The 21,027-nt window shown below is 53.6% G+C and overlaps 1 protein-coding gene across 5 annotated transcripts; it reads left to right on the forward strand.

The window, feature by feature from the left end:
* Positions 1-308: 308 nt before the first annotated feature.
* FLOT2 (flotillin 2) lies at positions 309-19,780 on the forward strand. Of its 5 annotated transcripts, none has more exons than XM_038158089.1 (12): positions 309-548; positions 8,028-8,109; positions 9,376-9,454; positions 10,100-10,190; positions 15,672-15,795; positions 16,209-16,327; positions 16,740-16,853; positions 16,946-17,065; positions 17,451-17,665; positions 17,782-17,965; positions 18,117-18,266; positions 18,442-19,780. In XM_038158089.1, the coding sequence occupies exons 1-12, from the start codon at positions 324-326 to the stop codon at positions 18,478-18,480; spliced, it is 1,542 nt and encodes a 513-aa protein (XP_038014017.1). In that variant the 5' UTR covers positions 309-323; the 3' UTR covers positions 18,481-19,780. The 5 variants fall into 5 exon arrangements, with proteins under 5 accessions (XP_038014017.1, XP_038014019.1, XP_038014018.1 ...); XM_038158092.1 differs by lacking the exons at positions 9,376-9,454; positions 10,100-10,190 and adding exons at positions 10,251-10,374; positions 11,925-12,015 and having other exon boundaries at positions 509-548; XM_038158091.1 differs by lacking the exon at positions 9,376-9,454 and having other exon boundaries at positions 398-548.
* The last annotated feature ends 1,247 nt before the right edge of the window (positions 19,781-21,027 follow it).

The raw sequence follows: 21,027 nt of genomic DNA on the forward strand, positions 1-21,027 counted from the left end.
CCCATGCAGTGTCACACTCTGTCCCTTGCACACCCGTGCAGTGTCACACGCACCCATGCAGTGTCACATACACACACTCTCTGTCCCTTGCACACCCGTGCAGTGTCTCACACACACTGTCCCTTGCACACCCGCGCACTGTCACACTCTCTGTCCCTCGCACACCCGTGCAGTGTCACACGCACCCGTGCAGTGTCACATACACACACTCTCTGTCCCTTGCACACCCGTGCAGTGTCTCACACACACTGTCCCTTGCACACCCGCGCACTGTCACACTCTCTGTCCCTTGCACCCTCACGTCCCTCCCTCGCACACCGCGCATGCGCGCCCGCCCCACACGTTCCCCCGCGCGCGCGGCGCCCAACATGGCGGCGCGCCCGGCCCGGCCCCGCCCCCGGGGTGCGGCACCGACCTCCCCAAGATGGCGGCGCCCGCGGCCGCGCCCCCGCCGAGCGAGGCGCGGGGGGTTGTGGGGGCGGGCGGCGGCAGGGCCGTCATGGGGAACTGCCACACGGTGGGGCCCAACGAGGCGCTGGTGGTGTCAGGTACGGCCGGGACAGTGGGGCTGCGGGGTGACATGGAGGGCACCCTGAGGGAGTTGGGGGTCTTGGCTGCGAAGGGACTGTCAGGGGGTTGAGTGGTTCCTGTCATGGGAGGATCCTGAGGGATTGGGGAGGGCTCTAATGCGGTGTGATAGGAGGGGGCTTTGGGGATCCTGGCTGAGAGGGAGCTCTCAGCGATTATTTGAGGGGTCTCGATCACTGCGGAACCCTGAGGGGGTGTCTCTGTGATGGAGCCTCATGGGAGAGGGAAATCGGAGGGTCCTGGCTGTGAGGGGACTCTCAGGGGCGTGAGGGGGGACACTGCCATGGAGAGAATCTGTGGGAGTTTGAGGGGGTCTCTGTGATGGGGTGTGCAAGGAAAGGGGGGTATTGAGGGCTCCTGGCTGTGAGGGCACTCCGAGGGATTCTAGGAGGGATCCCTGTCATAGGGGGGCCCTGAAGGATTCCAGGAGGGATCCTGTCATAGGGGGGCCCTGAAGGATTCCAGGAGGGATCCCTGTCACAGGGGGGCCCTGACTGATTTGGGAATAGACAGGGAGATGGGAGATGCTGTAATGGAGCTGAGGCGCCGGGGTGGGGTCCCAGCAGCGGTGGGTGAGGTGTGGCCATAGCAGCACCTCCTGTGCTGGTGCCAGTGCCTGACATCACCTGGAATCAGCAGCAGAGCTCAAACAGGCTTCGGCTGGCACTGCCAGGAAAATGTTCTGTTCCTGGGAACAGGTTGGATTTGCCAGGGAAGGGGAGGTGGGTGAGCATCCCCCTGGGGCAGAGCGCTGCAGGTTGTCCCTGCGGTGCCCATCTTCATCCATCACATCCTGCTGCAGCTTCCTCACCAGAACATCACCTGGACTCTCAGTGGTGCTGGCACTGGATGCAGGTCGTGCCCACTGGACATGTGGACTGTCACCAGCAGCTGACTGAGATTGGGCTTAAACAAACCAGCAGTGAAATCTCCCATGTCTGATTCAACCTGTAGCTGCTTCAGTGCTGCTGAAGCTCCAGGCTGCACTTCAGCATGGACAGGATTATAATTAATTCATTATTGTTAGGTGAATTAATTATTGTTAGGTGATGCGAGGGCTGGGAGCTTCACTCTGTGACAGACTGAGGCCGGCTGCAAGGTAATGAGCGCCAGTAGAAAATGCATGTGAACATCAAGGATGTGCCTCCAGTCACAGCTCTGCCACGCTTGCAACTATGTTATTGTGGTTTTGGAGCCAAAGCCTCCAGCAGGCTGTGGCTGATCCGTTATCAGTTCATCTCTCTTGGATGACAGACCTGTTATGGGAATTCCTGAGGAGATAACAGGAGCAGGCTGCAGTTCTGGAAACAAATATGCCCGCTCTGCTGGTGGCTTCTAAGGAGTTACAAACCCCAGCCAGCAACTGTCCAGAGCAGCAGTATTCCTTGCAGTTCTCCTGGTCTGCAGTTCCCAGTGGGATCCAGTGCTGATGCTGTGCTTCCCTCCAAAGGGAACCCTGTCAAAGCTGGCACTGCTTGGTGAAATGCCACATTCAGGGGAAGGTTGAGAAGCTGTGCTCCAGGTGTGCTGGGATGTCCTTTAGTCTCAAAGCTTGGGTTTGCCTCTGTTCAGCTCTGGAGTTTACAGAACTTCCAGGATGAGCCAGCAGGAATTTGTGGCATGTGCTTGCAGTTCCAGGCGTGGTGCTTTTCCACAGCCAGAGCAGCGAGCCCAGGACACTCCTCAAAGCTGCATTTTGGGAAGGGAGCAGAGATCACCCCGGGTTCTGCCAGCTGGGATGGGGTTTGGAGCTGCCACCAGGCTGGTTTTCCTCAGCTGCAGATACTTGCTGAATCCTGAGGGCACCCCCTGGGAGCTCTGCAGGGCCCTGCAGCTCCTCTGTGCCCGGCTGCCAGGGCATTAGTGAGAGCTTGTAGCTACAAGCCATTGAAATTCCAGGAACTCGAGCCATGTTCCTCTGGGGAAAAGCAGGGAGGACCTCGTAGGCCAGCATTAATTTGTGTGATACTAAGTTGGATTTAGGGAGAGAGGGGAAGGAGAAGCTAATAATAATTACCAATAAGCCAAAATAATATTAAATAAATTTTAGTTAAATTAATATTAAATAAACCAAATATTATTAGAGGCAGGCTTTTGGCATGCAGTCTTGAATTGCCATGTGGTAGTTATTTGAAAGATATTTCACTTGGTGGGAGGGTTTTCTTTATTTTCTTTACTCAGCCTGTGCCCCTTGGCCTTTAGTCCTGGGCCTCCCCTGGCATGTGGGTTTTTCTGAGGAGGGTTATTCTTTCTTTTCACTTTCTTGTGAGACACTCGAGTTCCTCCAGTGCTCCAGAAGCAGCCAGCTGTGCCTTGGGAGCGTGGAGCTTTGTAGCCTTATTTGGGAAGCTGCTTCCCAGGCACGGCTCAGCACTCAGCTGGCGCTGCTGTCCTTCCCCTGCTGAGCAGCACCGACCTCCTTCTAAGAAACTGCACTGCTGATCGATCCATCCGTGAATTGTGGAGCCCGGGATTTGAGGAAGAGCCTTGAGTGGCTCTGGGGTCTGACTTTTGTGGGAGGCTCCCTTGGTGCAAGGTCTGAGGAGCTTTGGCACATCGCTGAGCCCGCTCTGAGCACAACTGGAGCTGGTGGGGTTTTCAGGGAGGTACACGAAGTACATGTTCATCCTCAGATCCGAATGTTCCCACCAGCCAAACAGGCTGTGAGGTGCTGGGTTTGGGTTACAGTCTGGTTAAATGCAGCTTTTGTGGCTAAGGGTCGATCTGCTGATTTTAAATACAGCACTGTAATATTTCCACGGTGTCACAATAAGGAAATGTGTATTTACAGTGGCCGTGTTCATCTGACAGTTACCAAACAGTGCTGCCTGAGTCTCTACAGTTGAAGCATTTTCCTTCTGGCTGGCCAGGGCTGCAGCAGAGGAGCTCTGAGGGGAACACCTGGAAATACGTGACGGGGAAAGTGGGCACAGCCCTCCCTGTTCCTGTGTCAGAACAAACTGCCACTTCAGCAAAAGTTTGGGGAGTGAAAGGAGGAAAAAAATCAGGGGAGTGCAACCCAGCCAACCCAACTTTATCTCCTAGGAAACTAATGAGACAAGTATGTTGCTTGTAATACCTACAAGAAGACAATGCCATGTTCAGCTAATCTGATTCCTCCTCAGGTGAGCAGAAATCAGCTTGAGAAATATGTTCCAGCCCAGCTTCTCAAATTTTAGTTTGGTGCAACACCCTTTGGGGCTCCTTGATGTGTGTCAAAGAAGAGCTAGCAGTTAATTCTAGTCTTGTGTAGACATTTCCTGCTGCATGCCAGCAGTCAGGGGTGTGTAACCCTTCCAGGGCTGCTCTAAGCTCTTCCATCCTGTTACTGCGTCCCTCTTACCCCTTCAAGAACTGCTCATGTGCTATTTTCATGTTACTTTTCTAAGTTGAAAGCCTGAAATAAGGATTTCTTGAGGTTCTTGAAGCCCTTCCTGTGAGAGACCTACAGTCCACAGTGCAAGAAGGAACTGGTTTCTCAGATATTATGAAATAAATATGAAACTGCCTGGAAGACCATTGCCAGGAAACTTGACAGTAGCTCACTGTTCAGCTGAAAGAATTTATCAAGTAAGTTCCTTGTTTTGGCTTGGATAATGGAATCGAGAATGTGCTTATTGAATTTGCAGCCTGAGCTGGGAATGGGTTCGAGAGCTTTGAAGAGCTGGATCAGGATCAAAACAAACTCTGGAGATTGACCCAACGAGCTGAACAAAACCCAGTGCAGTTCTGGAAGGAGAAATGTGGAAGTTGCATTTAGGTGAGAGGAGTGAATTGCATGAAAATGGAACGAGGAGGTCCAGGAACATAAAGGGAACAAGAATGTCCTGTGGAAAGACGTGGTGGGCAGCAAGAGCCACACTGATGGTGTAATTCCAGTTCTTCAGCCTCAAAAGAAATAGGAGCTTGTGGGAAGGAGCAGGCAGCTTCAGCTGGGTCTCAGGAGGTTTTGCCCTGTGTTCATACAGTTCCTTCAGTTCAGAGAGTTTTCCAGGGTTGTGCTTGGGGTGTTCCATCTCTTGCACCGGGCAAGCCGTGCAGGAAGCTTGCAGTGGCACTGGTGGTCACCTGCCAGGTTTAACTGAGTGCTCCTGCAGATTTAGGTGTGTCATTTTGGCGAGCTGAAATGCTTTCCCCACTCTTGGTTTCTCACTCCTTGTGATGCTCAGGGGTTGCTGACAGTGCAGCATTGCAACTGGTCTCAAGTCATGAGTGCTCAGAAGGGCCCTTACCCAGCTCATCCAGGATCTTTCCTTCTCAGGAGGTGCTTCTTCACCTTTTTGAAAGTGATGGACCTCGAGGTTTCCCTTGTCACTGGTGCTTGTTAAATCTCCAGGACTTGCAAACTGCTCTTTGGAAAGCCTGTTAGGAGGAGGTGGATGGATCTTTGGTTCCAAAAGGAATTTTGGGGTAGTATCTCAGTGATTTTGTTGTGTAGCTTCACTGTTGTTTGTCTTCTCTGAGTTGCTGTTTATGAGATGAGTTATTAAATGTGTTTTTAAACTCACTCTATAGCATTGTTACTCATTAAGTCATTTTCATATAAATCACATCCAGAACAAGATAGCCAGTGTAATCTCCTTTCATCTGCTGCAGTGACCATCAGAGGTTTTTCAGATTCAACTCAGAACCCTGCATCTTTTAAAATTAATTTTTGTTAGCCCTGCACCATTTCTCCATTTGAACAAAGCCTAATTTACACGCACAGCAAGGCCTAAGAACCAGACACTGACTTTAGTCTGGGCCCTGCTCTAGGATGTGATTTGCTTTATGTGTGCTTTTGCCTTCCTCTATCTCTGCGTTATCTTTTGTCTGTTTTCAATTACCAACTTTTTCCTGGTCTGTCTGCACTCAGCAGCCTGTTTACCATGACCTGATTTTGGAAAGCTCACCACTTCCTGCCAGAGAGGTAACTCAGTGCCCAGGTTACCTGGGAGAGCAAACAACACTGAGCTTGTTCAGATCATCCCAGCTTTGATGTTTTGAGCCCTGTGTCCCCAAAACTGTTGAGGCTCATGTTCTCCCTTGCTCACTTCCTGCATCTGCTGAGAGCTCCTTTCATCTACCAACCCCCAAGCGATTAATCTTATTTCATAATAAAAAAAACCCAAACAAACAGACAACGTGCTTTCTCCTGGCTCTGGGAATTCTTGCTTGAACATGGGAGCCCTTCATTGGGAAGAGGCCAAGCTGGCTGGCAGCTCCCTGGCTATGAATCCTCCATTTGTGGCCCTGCACACTGCCCCGGAAGAGGCACGGTGGATGTTTGTGGAAGCCACTGTGAGACCCAGTCTGCTGGAACAGTGGGCGTATTATAGCTGGGAAAGGCAATTTCTCTGCCAAATCTCATTGTGCAAGAGGGTTTATTCTTTAGCCTTGCAAAGATTTTGCTTTGTTGGTTCCTTTTTCACTTGCTGCCTGAGAGTTGAGAAAGAGGAGGCAGGACTGCCATGGAAAATGAGCCCTCAGCTCCTCAGCCTTGCCAGGACGGAGCTCTGCTGCGCTCAGACGTCCAGCATGTGTGAAAGCAGCTGGCTGGCATCCCACTCCTCCTTAATGTGTTAGTTTTCCCTGTTTTTTTAGGCTTTGAACAGTTTTTGACATATAATCTAGCTTAGTAGACCGTGCTCTGCAGCTGTGTTGTGTAGCACCAGGAAGCAAATGTGGAGCTCATTTTGTGTGTGATGCTAAATAAGGTATTTCCTTGCATTTCCTACAGAAGAAGAGGAACATCTGTGTGGAGAGGCACTTTCCTGTAGGAATGGTGGGGTTAGGGTGCAGGGCTTTCTCAGGATATTGTTAAGAAGAAATTACCAGAGGTTTGGTAAAGACCACATAGCCTGGGAAACAGAATACCTTTCCATGTGGTGCTGCTTTTCCTGAGTGCCAGGAACACCTCCCTTCCTGTTCTTGGAAAACAAGGCCTTGGCTGAAAGGCTGAGCTAACTGGGCTGACGCCCTCCAAGAAATGTTAAAGGCATTGTGGTTACTGCAGGATGTTGTGTCATCAGCTTCTGTAACGCTTGCCTGGCTGAAATAGCCTTCCAGCCACAGGAAAAAGCTATCCAAAGGCTGGCTCAGAGGTGACAGGAGAATATTCCTCTAGGCTGTGCAGCACAGGAGATCTGTAAAAGTGTGTAAAGCCTTTTCTCGTTTGTGTTTAATTCTTACTGAAATGCAAGGGTGAAGAATTGTGGATGGGCAGATCTGCTGGTTTGTCAACCACTGCATGGAAGCCAGCAAAGCAGGCAGTGTGTGGCCAGTGTCTGGAAGCAGACAGTGTTTGGAAGTAGGCAGAAGATGGCTAAATGACAGGGAGCTGGAGCAAGAAGAGGAGGAGAACAAGGAGGACAGAGTCCCCTCCTACAGTTGGAGGGCCCTGCAGGCACACTGGCCTGGATAACCTGGAGACCTGTGTGCTGCTTCTGCTCTTCATTTTGACCTATGCAAACAATACTGGTCATTCCTCTTGAAAGAACTGCTGGCTTCATGCTTGTCCCTTTCCCCTCCCACAGCCCCAAGCTCCCAGAGCCACTCTGTTTTCTGTGTTCCTGCCCTTCCTCTGCACTGGCTCTGTCCTGCCTGCAGAGATCTGTCCTGCAGGGCTGGAGCTGTCTGTCGCTCTGTTTGTACAGCACTCCCTTGCTGAGGCCCTCGGGCACTGCTGGAGTAAGAGTGATTATGGAGGGCAGCTGAGAGAGGGAATTCTGGCTCAGTCTGCCTGAGAGTCAGCAGTTCCCAGCCCTGGTCTGAGCCAGGGAACTGCAGAGTTCCTCCCTTGCCAGCCATGAATCTGATCACTGGCAGGGTGCTTTCTTGAAAGGCAGCAGGTGTCTTGTTCTTTAAATCAAAGATATGAAAATCCAGACAGCATCTTCTGGCTTCACCGGGATCAAATCTTAAATGTGTCAGAAGAGTTCTGGAGGCTGCCTGAACCTTGGGCACATCCAGCTCTGAGATGGACCATGGAAGCATCAGACACTGTGCTCCTTGCACAGGCCAGAATTAGGAGGTGTTTTTTGGGAGCTCAAAGGTTCTTCTCTCTTCCAATGCTGATTTGAGAGCTGCTGTGGGAATTTAAGGATGGTGTGAGAGAGAAGAGGTGGATCTCTTATGTGGCTTTCCAAAGCAATTAACATCACAGTTGCAGATACTGATACTGATTCTGGTTGCTAAAAGGTTTTAAGAAACCTAAAATAGAGCCCTGGTTTGACATAGAGTCCCTTTCTGTGTGCTGCTGTTGGCCATAGTGAATTATACAAATACTATTTTCCAACTTTATAAGACAATTCCAAAAAAGGTTGCCTTGGGAAAACTGCCATGTGAAGCCCATGGAGAGGAGGAGGAGTAGGAACTTCTCTGCTTGTAAGTTACTCCCTGTGCAAGAGCACATGCATGTGTGTAACCCTGATGTCTCTGTGCTCTCTGCTGTGCTGCAGGTGGCTGCTGTGGCTCTGATGAGAAGCAATATGTGTATGGAGGCTGGGCCTGGGCTTGGTGGTGCATTACTGACACCCAAAGGTAAGGAGACCCCTGTTATCTGTGGGCTTTTGGAGTGGGAATTTCGCAAAATCATCCCACTGGGGCTGTCAGCAATGTTTTTAGGAGCACTGGATCAGGCACTGTGTATGAAACCAGGGACGAGCATCAGGAGTTCTTTGCTGGCTGTTGGCATGGGGACAGCTGAGTGCCACAGTGCAAAAGACACACACAAAAAAAGAAATCACATGCTTTCAGCTGGAGTGCTTTTCAAATGGCCTCTATCCACAAGAGGAGCCAAGCTCTGCCCAGTATGGCCCAACCCCTCACCCAGTAACAAACCAGTTCGTGGCCTGCGGTGCACCAGTGCCCCCCTCTGCTCCTCAAGTCTCTCTTTGCAAGGATCTGCTGACTGCTGTTACCTTGGGAGCAGACTGTTCCAATTTAAAACCACGGGATTTCCTTTCTCTCCCTTTCCTCAGTCGTGGATTTTGCTTGCTGCTGCTTACAGTCTGGTCTCTGAGCTGATATGCTGTGGTAGTGCTGCTGTCCTGCTAATACAGCTCTTTGTGTCTAGGATCCGTAGGAATGCTGCCTCCCAATGCATCCCTCGTGCTCGCTGATACAGGTTTCCTCTGTCTGTGTAAAAAAGCAACAGGGAAAAGGATAAAGACGTGACTTTTGAGTTTTACACTGAGTGATGGCCAGAGGTTGTAGTTAACCCTTACAACCTCTTCCAACCTCTTTTCCCTGTACCTGTGCTGCCACCAGCAATGTGAGCATGTGGCTGCCTTCACTCTGCACATGGTGGGAGGTGGGAGAGGAAGGAAAAGCCCAGCTTGTGGGCTCGGTGTTTAAGGGCTGCGTTTGAGCCAGACAAGCTTCGTTCCCAAATTTTTGAGAGACATCTTGTTGGGAGAACTGTTAATTGAACAAATGGTTCTTGCTTCCCCTCTTCTTCTGTGAGAAGCACAAAGAGCAGCTCAGGACCTTGACCTGCCCAGTGCAGAAGATCAGATGCATTTGGGAGGCTGATTTATTAAGTTAAGGATAGGCTGAATCCAGGGCCAAGAACTGGAGTGCCAGGAACAAGCTGTTATATGATAGAGGTCTGGGCATTATTTAGCAAATGGGGCTCTTGACAGGAATTCCAGCATCCAAACAAACCTTCTGTTTTAAAATCCATACCAGTTCATGCCGTGGGATGCGAGGCTTAATTCTCCTTTCTTGCATGTCATAAGCTGTGCCCCAGATGGAACCCACTGCATTAACATGAAGAGTGAGACAGATTTCCTTCTCTGAAATTAGGACATTTTTTCTGGAACTGCCAGTGCTGCAAGCAAGAGAGACAGGAGCAATTGTGTTGCTGTCAGCGGCATCCCGCCAGGTAGCATTAACCTGGGAACAAAAGGAACAGTTAGAACTGGCAGGGTGCTGGGCACTTATCCTGCTGCAACCTTGAGCAGCTGGGGGAAAACAAGGGGAAAAAATGCTGTCCCTGTTTAGGAGTCAGAAATAAAAGCGGTGAGAGAGACAGTGTGGTCTAATATGCCTCTGGGGAAGCCAAATGGTGTTAATTCAGCTTCCCAGGACAGCACTTGGAAGCAGCTTCTCTCCTCAATGCCTTAGCCAGGGGTGGGTAGCCAGGTCCCTAGTGTTTTCATTTATCTGTCCTCTCTTAAATACTGACATAGAAGCATCTAAATCATTACCAAAAGGAATTTTTCTGTGTGCAAGGATTACTTCAACAGAGAACTCCAGCTGACACCAGGATGGCACAGTTTCATGTGCAGGGCGGGGACGAGCCCCCAGCCTGTTTATCCCCATTAAAAGAAACTGCTGGATCTGAAAACTCCCTCCCCTGACCAGGGAAGCTGATTATGGAGCCCTGGGAGCAGGCAGTGGGAGAAAGGCAAACTGACCAGGGAAAAGCTGAAACCAGAAAGTCTCATCTGTCCTTTGCAATGAGTGTCTTACTCTCTGGTAACCGCTCTGTGTATTTGCTGTCCTACCCTTACTCCTCCCTGCTCAGAGTGTCTTTGGAGGTTTTGACCATCCTCTGTCGCTGCGAGAATGTTGAGACGTCGGAGGGGGTCCCCCTGTACGTAACAGGGGTTGCACAGGTAATAATCCTCCAGCTTCCTAACGCACTGTCTAACTGTTTATCCTTCTGTTTTGAGCAGCAGCAGCAGCAGCAGCAGGATAACAGAAAAACTAATGGTTTTCTAATGGGACAGCTGAAATCTCCATGCTCTCCTCTCCTTCCCCTTCTCCAGCACTTGCTCTGTGGCACTCCATAGTTCATAGGTAATGCAGACAGGTACATTCCTGGCAAATTCCAAATTCAGTATTGCTGTACCTAACATTTGCTCCTGCTGTAACCCTTTCCTTGCCAGCACTGTCTCCACTGGAGGCTTGGGGGAGAGCAGAAGGACATCTGGAGGCACACTTTTGTGTGGAGGCACAGGCAGGCCAGGTTGGATTCTGTACAGGATTTGGGACAGGTGGGAAGGCAGATTTTGTGCCATTTCAAAATTGCAACTGTGCCTGGCTCTGCAGTGTTGGCTATGGATTCCCACTCAGCCCTTCTTCCTCCACATGGAGACACTGCCCATTTTGGATGTTGTCACCTTTGAAAATACAGCACAGAGACCTCAGATGAGTTGCAGCACACATGACTGGCATTATGAACCAGTAATGACTAAATACCCCTGTGAATAGAACTAAGAAGCAGCACTGTTTGGAAATTGAATTCCAAGTCTAGATTAGGCCTTCAGAAGGCTGAAATCCTGCAGTATCTGATTAAAGCTGTAAACACATGGCAAAAAATGCCTGTGCATGTCCTGGACAGTGGGATGTGTTTTATCAGCTCCCAGTTTGCGTGCCAGTTTAATTAGGACAGTGGCCAAGGCAGGCAGAACTTGCAGGGATAGGTTTCAGCACTTCCAGCCAATCCTGGAGCAACTCAGCGTGCATGAAGCAGCCCAGGGCAGCCCCTTCATGGTTCAGATGTTTGACCTGATGTTCACTGACACAAACTCTGCCCTGTGGCTCCCTGTCCTGACTCCCAACATCTTTCTGGCTCGTTATGGCTGATACGGGAGCCAGGCTTGTCTTCCTGGAACCTGCCACAGCCAAAGATGTCCCTTGTTTTACCAAATTGTGACCTGTCAGCAGATTGCTGGGACTGACCAAAGTACCTGGAGCCCACCTGGGGTGACTGAGACAGTTCTGGAGCTTCAGGATCTGTTCCTGAGTGCCTGATACTCTACAGGGGCAGCCATAAAGAGCTGGAGACTCATTTCCATCTTTGGGTCATGGGACACTGGAAAAATAGAGGGAGAGGTGAACCAGGTCAGGGGGTAGGTGTGTGGTAGGGCCAACCCAGGGCTTCTACAGCGTCAGTGTCAGGTTCTGCCAAGCACCAGCACTCATGCGAGGTGGGTGGGAGCATCCCAGTTCTGTGCTGTGCTTTCAAACCAGTGACACCACCCCGTGCTGCCATGGCATTGGGCAGCGTGGCACAATGAGCCTCTGACAGAGGGCCCTTTGGGGTCTCAATGCTGCAGCTTCTGGCTCCTCACTAACCCAGCAGGAGGGAAAGGGCCGCAGGATAATGTCCAGTCTGGATTCCAGCCTTTGCTGATAAATTACCTTTAAGCATTATCTGAAAGTCTGTTTCTTGGCCACAATGCCCTGTCTGTCTCCAGTCACAGATGTGGTCCCTTGGCTGCATTCTGTGCCTGCCTTGCATTACCTGTGATGAGTGCAGCCGGCAGCCTGGGGCAGGAGATGCAAAGGGAAGAGCTGAGTGTGTGTAACCTGGAAACGTGCAAATATTTTACGTTTTTTGGCAGGATTTCCCTAGAGATAATGACGTTACAGCCCAGGTGTGAGGACGTAGAGACGGCGGAGGGGGTAGCTATAACTGTCACAGGTGTGGCACAGGTACAGTAACTCCAAAACATCATTTCAGGAATGCATGTCTCTAACTTACATCTGGTTTTCCCTCTGAAGAGGTTGCTGTTGTCCAGGGAGAGAAGCCAGCTGCTCTGGAATAAATCTTTGTACCAAATCACATTGTCCTTGTTGGTACAAACACGCTCCAGCATGTTCCATGTCATGAAGGGGGTTGTGACTTCTCCTTCTCTCCCCAGAATAATTTTTTTCTGATGTCTCATTTGTCCACGTGGCAAATGAGGTGTGTGGGGGTGACTCGATGTGTTTGTGGAATGCTGACATGCTGTGGTGCCCTTGGAGCTGTGTGTGACCCCACAGGACTGCCCCACAACCTCCTGAGATGGTATTGAGCATTATATTCCTTTGGATTGTTATTGTTAGCACATGGGCCTTGTAATTCTTCATGGTGAGTTAAAGCTTGAAAAAAAGAATTTAGTCCCTCCAGGCACTAAAACTGGCGTGTAAAATTTTTGGCTGGAGTTGAATTTTTATTCTCTACAGCTTTCTTCAAATGTAAGAACCTGCTTTTGCTGCTTGTGGCAGCACACCAAAACCCTGCACTTCTTGGAGTCTGAGGTCTGCTGTCCTGGTACAGTCTGTCCTTGGGGCCAGGCTTGCCCTGGGGAGGATGCTGGGAGGGAAATGTTAGTTTTTGAGGGAATTTGGCTCCTGAAATAGGCAGCTGGATGCTGTGACTGAAAATTACCCCTGACAGCTCATTCTGCAATTGGGTGTACAAACCAAGAGCGGCTCTCGGTGCACACAGGGCTGTGGTCACTGTGTGTCCAGGTGTGTTGTCACAGGACAACTGGCTGCCACATTCCCTGTGGGGAGCTCTGGAGCCAAGGGGAGCTGCTGAGTGAAAATCCCTCATGGACCCAGCACCCTTGGTTTCTATTTTTCAATGCTTTATATTCATCTTTCACTTAGTTTCCAGTTCTTGATTTAGCCATTTAGCAGCAAAAGTGGTACATAACCCCAGTGGTCTTTGCATGGTGGGAAAAAATGTGTGCACCCATGTCTCCCTTCACACTCTTTTCCTAAATCTGTCGGCTTTTCCTTCTGTATTTGGTAATTCTCTGAAGCCAGCATTCCCTTTTGTCCTAGTTTTGGGAAATCCTTCCTGAAGAATGGTCTGGTAGCAGAGGGCTGGATCACCAGGTGCCTTGATTTAAAAATGCAGACCCCAGTTCATCTCATTCATTTTATTCTGTCTTCTCACTGTTCATTTTTTCCACTGACGTTTAATTTTGAAGCTGTGATCCAAGGAATTGCCACACAGAAAGCAGCCTCAAGGCTGTTGGGGATGTGCATGGCAGATATTACCTTAATTCTGCAGAAGTACTTTTTGAGGCAAACGTTCTTCTGTTAAGGGCTTGAGAAAAAAAGAGGGAAAAAAACCCCAAACAAATTATTCCTAGAGAAACAGCTCTTAAAGTGTTTGCTGCAGTGATAGAAGTGCTTAATGTGCATAAGGATGCTGTTCTTTCCTTGAGGAGGGATGTAATGAGTGCTCACCAGTAGCCTCCTTCCCATGCTGGCTGGGTGCTGGGATGCTGCTCCCTTAGGCCATGCTGGGCTCTATATCCTTGTGCAGCATTTTCCTGAGCCTCCAGCTAATTGGATTCTCTGTGCTCACCCCTCACTGCGAGTGCAGCTGGCTGGAGCAGGGTGTGGTGGCATGGATCCTGCACGGGGGATTGCTGGATGGAGGCTCTCTGATCCCCTGCCAGCCGAGGGCTCTCCCTCTGATGGCAGTGACATTTGAGAAGCACCGAGTGTCGCAGTGCCTTGCCTGAAACCCTGCGAAACACGCTGAGCACAAATTGCTCAACTCTGGTTTCTTTTGTGCAGCCTTTGCTTTGGAGGTTGGGATCTGTATTCCATGCAGAGCCAGGCTGCCGTGGGCTGGCCAGAGCTCACCAGTGGAGGCTGGCTGGCTTTATCCAGAGACTGAATCATTCCTTGCTCCTAAGTACCACAGGGATTCTCCTAATGCACATCCTGCCCTGTGCTCTGTCCTCCCCACAGCTCCCGAGGGTGGGGATTGTTTAGAGAGGTGGAATTGCTGGCAGATGCTCACCATAAATGTCACTGCTGAGTCTAATTGCTTTTGATACTTGCAAAAATTTCCTATTTGCTGTGAGAGGAGCCTCGTGCAGGGCTCACGCTCCTGGGTGCAGCTCCAGAGCAGCTCTCTCAACTCCCCCTTGTGTGGGAAGAGCACACTGCTGGCCTGGGGTGCAGGGACAGGAAAAACCACTGTGGAATTGGCCCTGACATGATCCCAAGAGGCTTTGGGGACAATGCAGAAGAGGATTGCCATGCTTGCCTGAGGCTGTTTGACATTTTGACTGGGAGACCCAGTCTGGGAAGCAGCAGTAGGAAATAGACTCAGCCTGTGCTGGTGTTTCTTCACATTACGAGGGCAGGGTTGTGGCAGGTGAGTTTTGGCCAGCTCACCCTGTCTAGCATGGCCCACCTCCTGTCCCCTTAGAAGATGACAGTCAGTCCCAGCTGTCCTGCCTTCTGGCACTGCCTGGGCCAGGTGCTGCTGTTTGGCTCTGCAGGGATGATTTTGTGTGTGGGCTGGCAGACAAGACTCTCAAGAAGGAGCTGTGTTGCTTTTGCAGCTGAAAGTGCTAGAAGGTATCAGGATGAGGTCTGTAGCCTGTGAATCCCTCAATAGTGTGCCCTGGGACCCTCAGAGAGCCCCTGTACAGCATCTGTGCTTTGGAAATCTCAGAACCAGGTCAAGCCATCGTCCTTGGGGCAAGACTCAGACAGGAGGCACTGCCCAGCCCAGCTGTGTCCATGAGAGGGTGCTGTAGGATCCAGAAAGCTGTGTGGCTGCTCTGGGCCTGCTCCTTCTCTGGTGCTGCCAGGCACAGAATGTCCCTGTGCCCAGCCTTTGCCTGAGCCCTCAGACTGGACAGGGCCACCAGGAGCTGTTGTCTTGGTGGGCTGCACTCCTCATAGCTGGGTGCTGTAGGCACAGATCTCCACTGCCTAACACACCCCACAGGGATTTGTAATTCACTCTGCCTTCAAAAAGCAGCCCTGTGACCAGCAGGACCATCCTAAGACCCTGGCTTGGCTGGGATGGGTGTCCTAAACTAGGACATTGTCTCATCTCTCCTTCAGGGAGCACTGAATGGAGCCCCTGTTCCCAGGCTGCTCCTTGGCCATGTCAGACTCTTTCTCATTCTCTTTCTTTTCGGGGGTCAGAAAAATTTCTTCTAGTGAAAGAGGAGGAAGAGGAAGGTAACAAACTGGGTTTTGGCCTGGGCTGGTTAATACCCAGCTTTCTCTGGTGTTGGTGCAGTGGCTGAAGTGCTGTTTCAGGGGTTTTGGTAGGGTTTCTCTAGGTTGGGTCTGGTAGGGCCAGGCTCTGTCCCCACTGCTGAGCAGCTCCACGCTGAGCTGCTGTTGGGTTTGGGCAGCAGCACAGAGAGCAGGGGCTCTCTGCCTGGTCCAGTGGCCTGGCTCAGCATGGGGACAGCTCAGCATGGTCCCTTGGAGCATTGGTAGCACGGGGGCCTGGCAACCTGGTGGTGGAACTGCTGCTTCTGCTGCTGCTGCTGGGTGCCTGCACCTCCTGGACAGGCACCTTCAGTCCCTTTGGTTCTGTCTCCTGTCTCTAGGTGAAGATAATGACTGAGAAGGAGCTCCTGGCTGTGGCCTGTGAGCAGTTCTTGGGGAAGAATGTGCAGGAGGTGAAGAACGTGGTCCTGCAGACTCTGGAGGGACACCTGCGCTCCATCCTAGGTATGGAGGGGCTCATCCCCTGGAGGCGTCTCGAGTGGCTTTGTCCCCTCTCAGCTGGCTGGTGCCAGCAGTATCGCTGCCACCACGCAGCCACACGGGACCTTCCTGTGCTGCCTGCAGAGGTGGCTTCTCCCCTCCAGCAGCTCTCTCCGCGTGGCTGGGCCTCGTGATAAACGAGTTTTCGGTGCCTGCGGTGAGAGATGTCTGAGTCCCCAAGGGCCACAGGTAGCACATGTGGGTGGTGGTTGCACTTGTGAGACTGAGATGTTGCTGTCACTGCTGCAGCAGAGGATTACGCCCTTGTGCCCAGGCCTGAAGAGATTAGGGACAACAAGGATGTTGCTGAGCTTAGTCCCACATTTTTGTGTGTTACCTGTTCTAAATAAAGTGCTTCACCTCCCTCCCCTCTGCAGGTACCCTGACAGTGGAGCAGATCTACCAGGACAGGGACCAGTTTGCCAAGCTGGTGCGGGAGGTGGCAGCTCCCGACGTGGGTCGCATGGGCATCGAGATCCTGAGTTTCACCATCAAGGTACGCCCAGCTGTTGGGCACTGCTCTAGGCAGAGCTGTGGGAGCAGCAGGAGAGAGCCTGGCCCTGACCCCCCCGCTGCAGCTGGAAGGCTCAGGCTGACAGCCTGTCCCAGCCCTCCGGGAGTTTCCATGACAGCCGCCACAGCATGTCCTGTATCCAGGCAGCTGGGCCAAGAGCACCCGGGTAGCTGCCCCTGTAAACAGGCTCTTGGAGAGAGCTGGCTGATAACCCAGCCTCCTGGGAGTGAGGGAAGATGTTGGGATGGCCTCCTTCTCCCTGCCCTCCCTGTTTGTTTGAAGCAGCTGACGTGATGTGTTCTGACCCTGGCCTGACCACACTGAGCGTCAATGGGAAAGAGAGCAAGATGGAGTCACTCATTTGAAGTGGTTATGACTTATCTCCCCTCCCCAGGATGTCTATGATAAAGTGGATTACCTGAGCTCCCTGGGGAAGACTCAGATTGCAGCTGTCCAAAGGGATGCAGACATTGGAGTGGCAGAAGCCGAGCGGGATGCTGGCATTCGGGTGAGTCTGGAGACGTGCTGAGCTTCCCTGGAGCAGCCTTTTCTGCTCCAACTGCATGCCCTGAAGCTCTGCTCTCTGTTCCCTCTCCACAGGAGGCAGAGTGCAAGAAAGAAATGCTGGATGTCAAGTTCATGGCAGATACCAAAATAGCAGATTCCAAACGGGCTTTTGAGTTGCAGAAAGCTGCCTTCACTGAGGAGGTCAACATTAAGGTGAGATTATTCCACAGCCCACTGCTGTTCCCTGAAGGGTATGTGATGGTGTTCGTGGCTCTGGGACTTGTCAGCTTCCTCCTCCTGCATCTGTTAGGAGACCTGGAGGTGGAGAATCCAGGTCTGTGTGTCACCGTGAGCTCCTTGCAGCAGATTCCTCTTCTGCTTGCAGCAATTCGGTGGGACTTGGAGAAGAGGAAAGGATGGGGAAGGTTGAACCTGGAGCTGATTGGGCTCAAGTGCTGTGGGAAGAGCAGCACCGAGGATTGGGATGTCACCACTGGGAAAGGTTCAATAGCAGGAGTCATGTCTGGTTTTGGGGTCCTTATGTCTGTGTACCCGAGTCCATGGCCCTGACCCCTCTTCTCCTCTGCCCCCTGTGCAGACTGCAGAGGCCCAGCTGGCCTACGAGCTCCAGAGCGCCCGGGAGCAGCAGAAGATCCGTCAGGAGGAGATCGAGATCGAGGTGGTGGAGCGCAAGAAGCAGATCGAGGTGGAGGAGAAGGAGGTGGTGCGCATGGAGAAGGAGCTGACGGCCACCGTGAAGCAGCCGGCCGAGGCCGAGGCCTATCGCATCCAGCAGATCGCCGAGGGCGAGAAGTGAGTGAGCCCCTGCCCTGGGCCGGGCAGGAGGGAGCACAGTGCTGCCCCCAGCCCCGGCTCCTGGGCTCTCCGCAGGGATCCGGGCTGCTGCAGGGCTGCGTTTCCCTTGCCAGGGTGAAGCAAATCCTCCTGGCTCAGGCGGAGGCAGAAAAGATCCGCAAGATCGGAGAGGCCGAGGCTTTTGTGATCGAGGCCGTCGGGATGGCGGAGGCTGAGGGGCTGAAGCTGAAAGCAGAAGCGCTCCAGAAGTACGGAGAAGCTGCCCAGCTGGCTCTAGTGCTGGATGCACTGCCTGAGGTGAGGAGGGGGCAGCTTTCCCCTGCTCCAGGCGGGCTGGGGGGTTCCCAGACTGGGCTACGTCTCCTGGGGCACAGCGAGGCCCTGTAGGGACCTTTCCCAGTGAGCTGCTGAGCAGCTCCTTGACTCTCTGCTCTCCCTGCTTCCCCAGATCGCTGCCAAAGTGTCTGCTCCCCTCTCCAAAGTGGATGAGATCGTTATTCTCAGTGGAGAGAAAGGCAGCACCATGTCGGATGTGAACCGTCTGCTGGCTGAGATCCCCAACTCCGTGCGTGCCATCACTGGTGTGGATCTCACCAAGGTGAGCTGGGCGCTGGCAGCTGGCAATGCCAGCTGCTCTTAGGGCACAGGGACTTGCCTGGAGGCTTTCAGCCTCCCAGGGAGCCTCTCCTTCCCCGGTCCTGACCACCACAGAGTGCAGGCAGTGCCCTGCCTCTGCCTCCAGCCCTAACAGCTTCTCTCTTCCCCTCCTGCAGCTTCCTCTGTTCCAGAAAGCCACCGAGGCCAAGGAATGAGGTTGGCCAACCCAGAGCTAGTGAAGATCACTCCCTGTTATGCACTCAGACATCAACTGCCTTCAACACCTGGGAATTCCTTTTATATCAAAGACAATCCGATTTTCGTTTGTAACTGGTGCCTTATTTTGTAGGGCCAGAAAGATGCATGTCCTGTCTGCTGCTCTTTTTATTCCAAGGCTGAGAGAGGATTTATTTTCTAATTAACTTTGTGTTGTCTCAGGCCAATCCCATCCCCAGTTATGACTGGCAGCTTGTCTGGTGTTGCAGTCCCTGTGCCTTGCTGTTCTCTGCCCTGGGGTGAACGCCTGGGACTTGGAGCAGAGGTTTGGGATGGGGAGTCGTAAGAAGAGAACCAGGACCCCTCTCCCTGGGCTCCTTGCCCTCTCTCAGTGACCCTCCTGGGCCCTGTCCCAGCCCTGCCTCTGCCCACAGCTGTCCCTGTGGTGGGCTCTCCCCGTCCCTGTGTCTCCCCCGGGGCCCCCACAGTGCCAGCAGCCCTGCCCAGGCTGGCTGGGTGGCAGTCAGCCCCCCAGGAAGGTGACAATCCAGCACTGGCAGTGGGTGCTGCCCTCTCCCATGCTTGGGGAATTTTCCTCATAGGATCTGAAGCAGGGAGAGCTCCAGGGGACAGAGGGAGCCCAGCTCACCCCTGGTGACATCTCACCACCACAAATACCAAAAAGTAGCGCCGTGCCAAAGCCACCCATGCCCTGAGAGGGCAGTGAAGCCACTGTGGCTGCTGTCCCCAGCTGCTGTGACACTTCCCAACCCCACAACTACTCAGAGTGGTGGTCAGAGGTGGGTGGGGGACCAGCAGGACACTGGGGTGGGGACAGGCTCCTCCAGCACAGCCCGTACAGCTGCCCCTGCCTCCCTCCTCCCCCTGCCCCTTACGGCCAGTGGCTTTGCTGCCTTGTGACAATGTGAAGGAGCTTGTCCCCAGTGCGTGCCAGTCCTCCCCACAGTGCCACCAGAGCCCCGTGCTGGCCCTGCCCTCCCCAGCCCATCTCAATGCCTGTGTTCGGTGCGGCTGGCACAGCTCAGTGTGTGAAGCCAGCCTGGCACTGCTGGGAGCGCCTGAGGCTCCTGCAGCCCCGGCTCAGTGTCCCCACCCCGTGCCTTGGGCGGCTGCAGGTCCCTCCCGGCTGTCCTTTGCCAGCAGTGACCCACGGGGGCCTCCCTGCGGCGTTATCAGCCCCCGGCCTGCGCTGGCCGGGCAGGCGTGCCGGGCCGGGCCCTATCTGCATGTGCCCGCCACCCCGCTGCCGCGAGATGATAATAAACCCTTGTCACCTCCTGCCGGGCTCTGTCTCGTCCCTCGCACCCGTCTGTCCCGCCCCGGCTCCCCTGCGTGGCTTGGGCTGGCCGGGGGCTGCTGGCCCGGGGGTGCTCCCGCGGGGATGGGGGGACAAGGAGTGCGGGGAGGTGAGGATCCAGCTCATGCTGCTCCTCCAAGGCTCCTGGGCTCTGGTGACTTCTCCATGGTCACCGTGTCCCCGTGGGCTCTGTGTCCCAGCCCTCCCTGGGAGATAGCCTTGTCGTGCTCCCCCAGGGATGAGTGTGGAGCCAGGAGTGAGCGCCGCTGCATGGCCCGTGTGACCCCAGGGGGTGACCTCTGCAGGGGCACCCCAAAGAGTGGCACCCCGGGGCTGGAGAAGGGCTGACACATGCTGAAAATGCTGTGTCACAGCAGCCAGGCTGGTGGCAGCAGCTTATGTCCCCCTGCCCTGCCACCAGAGCCCTGTCCCAGCCCCACATGCCCTTCCCTGCTCTGGGGGACAGCAGGGTGGGTCTGGGGGTACCTGGGGTCACCCTGCAAGCAGGACCAGTGACAGCCAGCACGGGGCTGGCATGGGGGCTTTGCTGCACTGCCCTCCCTGGGCAAAACGGTTTCTTTGTCCCTCCAGACCCTCCACGTCCCCCCAAACCCAGGGCAGGACAACAGGCACTGTCCTGTGTGTCCCGCAGGGTGGCCCTGCAGATAGACAGGGTGGGGACAGCTCTGCAGCTCCCAGTGCCCCCTTATCTGCAGCCAGCCACGCTGTCCTGGGGCAGCACGGCTGCTGGGAGGGCCGTGGCACTCGGGGGTCTCTGTGGCACCTGGGGGGGTCTCTCACAGCTGTGGTACGAGCCTGGGGGACACTCAGGCCCCCTCTGCCGCTGTGGGGTACAAGGCCACGGGGCAGGGCTGCCCTCGAGCGCTGAGCAGGCAGCAGGGCTGGCAGGCACCGCCAGCATGGAGATAATCCCATGGGGACAATCCCCTGGGACTCACCTGGAGCTGGCCAGCTCGGGGGACTCAGGGACACTGCCTGTGTCACTGCTCTGCGGGCTGGGGTGCCTGTGCCACAGTTTGGGGAACGCTAGAGGCTCCAGGACTCCTCTGGGTCACAACAGGGACCAAAACAGGAGGTCCCTTGCAGCCCCCAAGTCCCCACAGCCTCATGCCCTGGGACAGGCTCAGAGCTGGGCTTGACCCTGTGTCCCCTCCTGCCAGGGTCTGCCCCGGCCAGGGGAGCGTGGGCCATGCTGCCCCTGTTCCCG

This window comes from Motacilla alba, chromosome 19 (genome assembly GCF_015832195.1).
Source record: "Motacilla alba alba isolate MOTALB_02 chromosome 19, Motacilla_alba_V1.0_pri, whole genome shotgun sequence".
NCBI classification, from domain to species: Eukaryota; Metazoa; Chordata; class Aves; order Passeriformes; family Motacillidae; genus Motacilla; species Motacilla alba.

Bases quoted from the DNA above. Each gene is read 5' to 3' on its own strand.
- FLOT2 (XM_038158089.1), top strand. From the start codon at position 324: ATGCGCGCCCGCCCCACACGTTCCCCCGCGCGCGCGGCGCCCAACATG. The intron at 549-8,027 runs GTACGGCCGGGA...GCTGTGCTGCAG, and splicing joins CGAGGCGCTGGTGGTGTCAG to GTGGCTGCTGTGGCTCTGAT. The intron at 8,110-9,375 runs GTAAGGAGACCC...CTCTGAAATTAG, and splicing joins TGCATTACTGACACCCAAAG to GACATTTTTTCTGGAACTGC.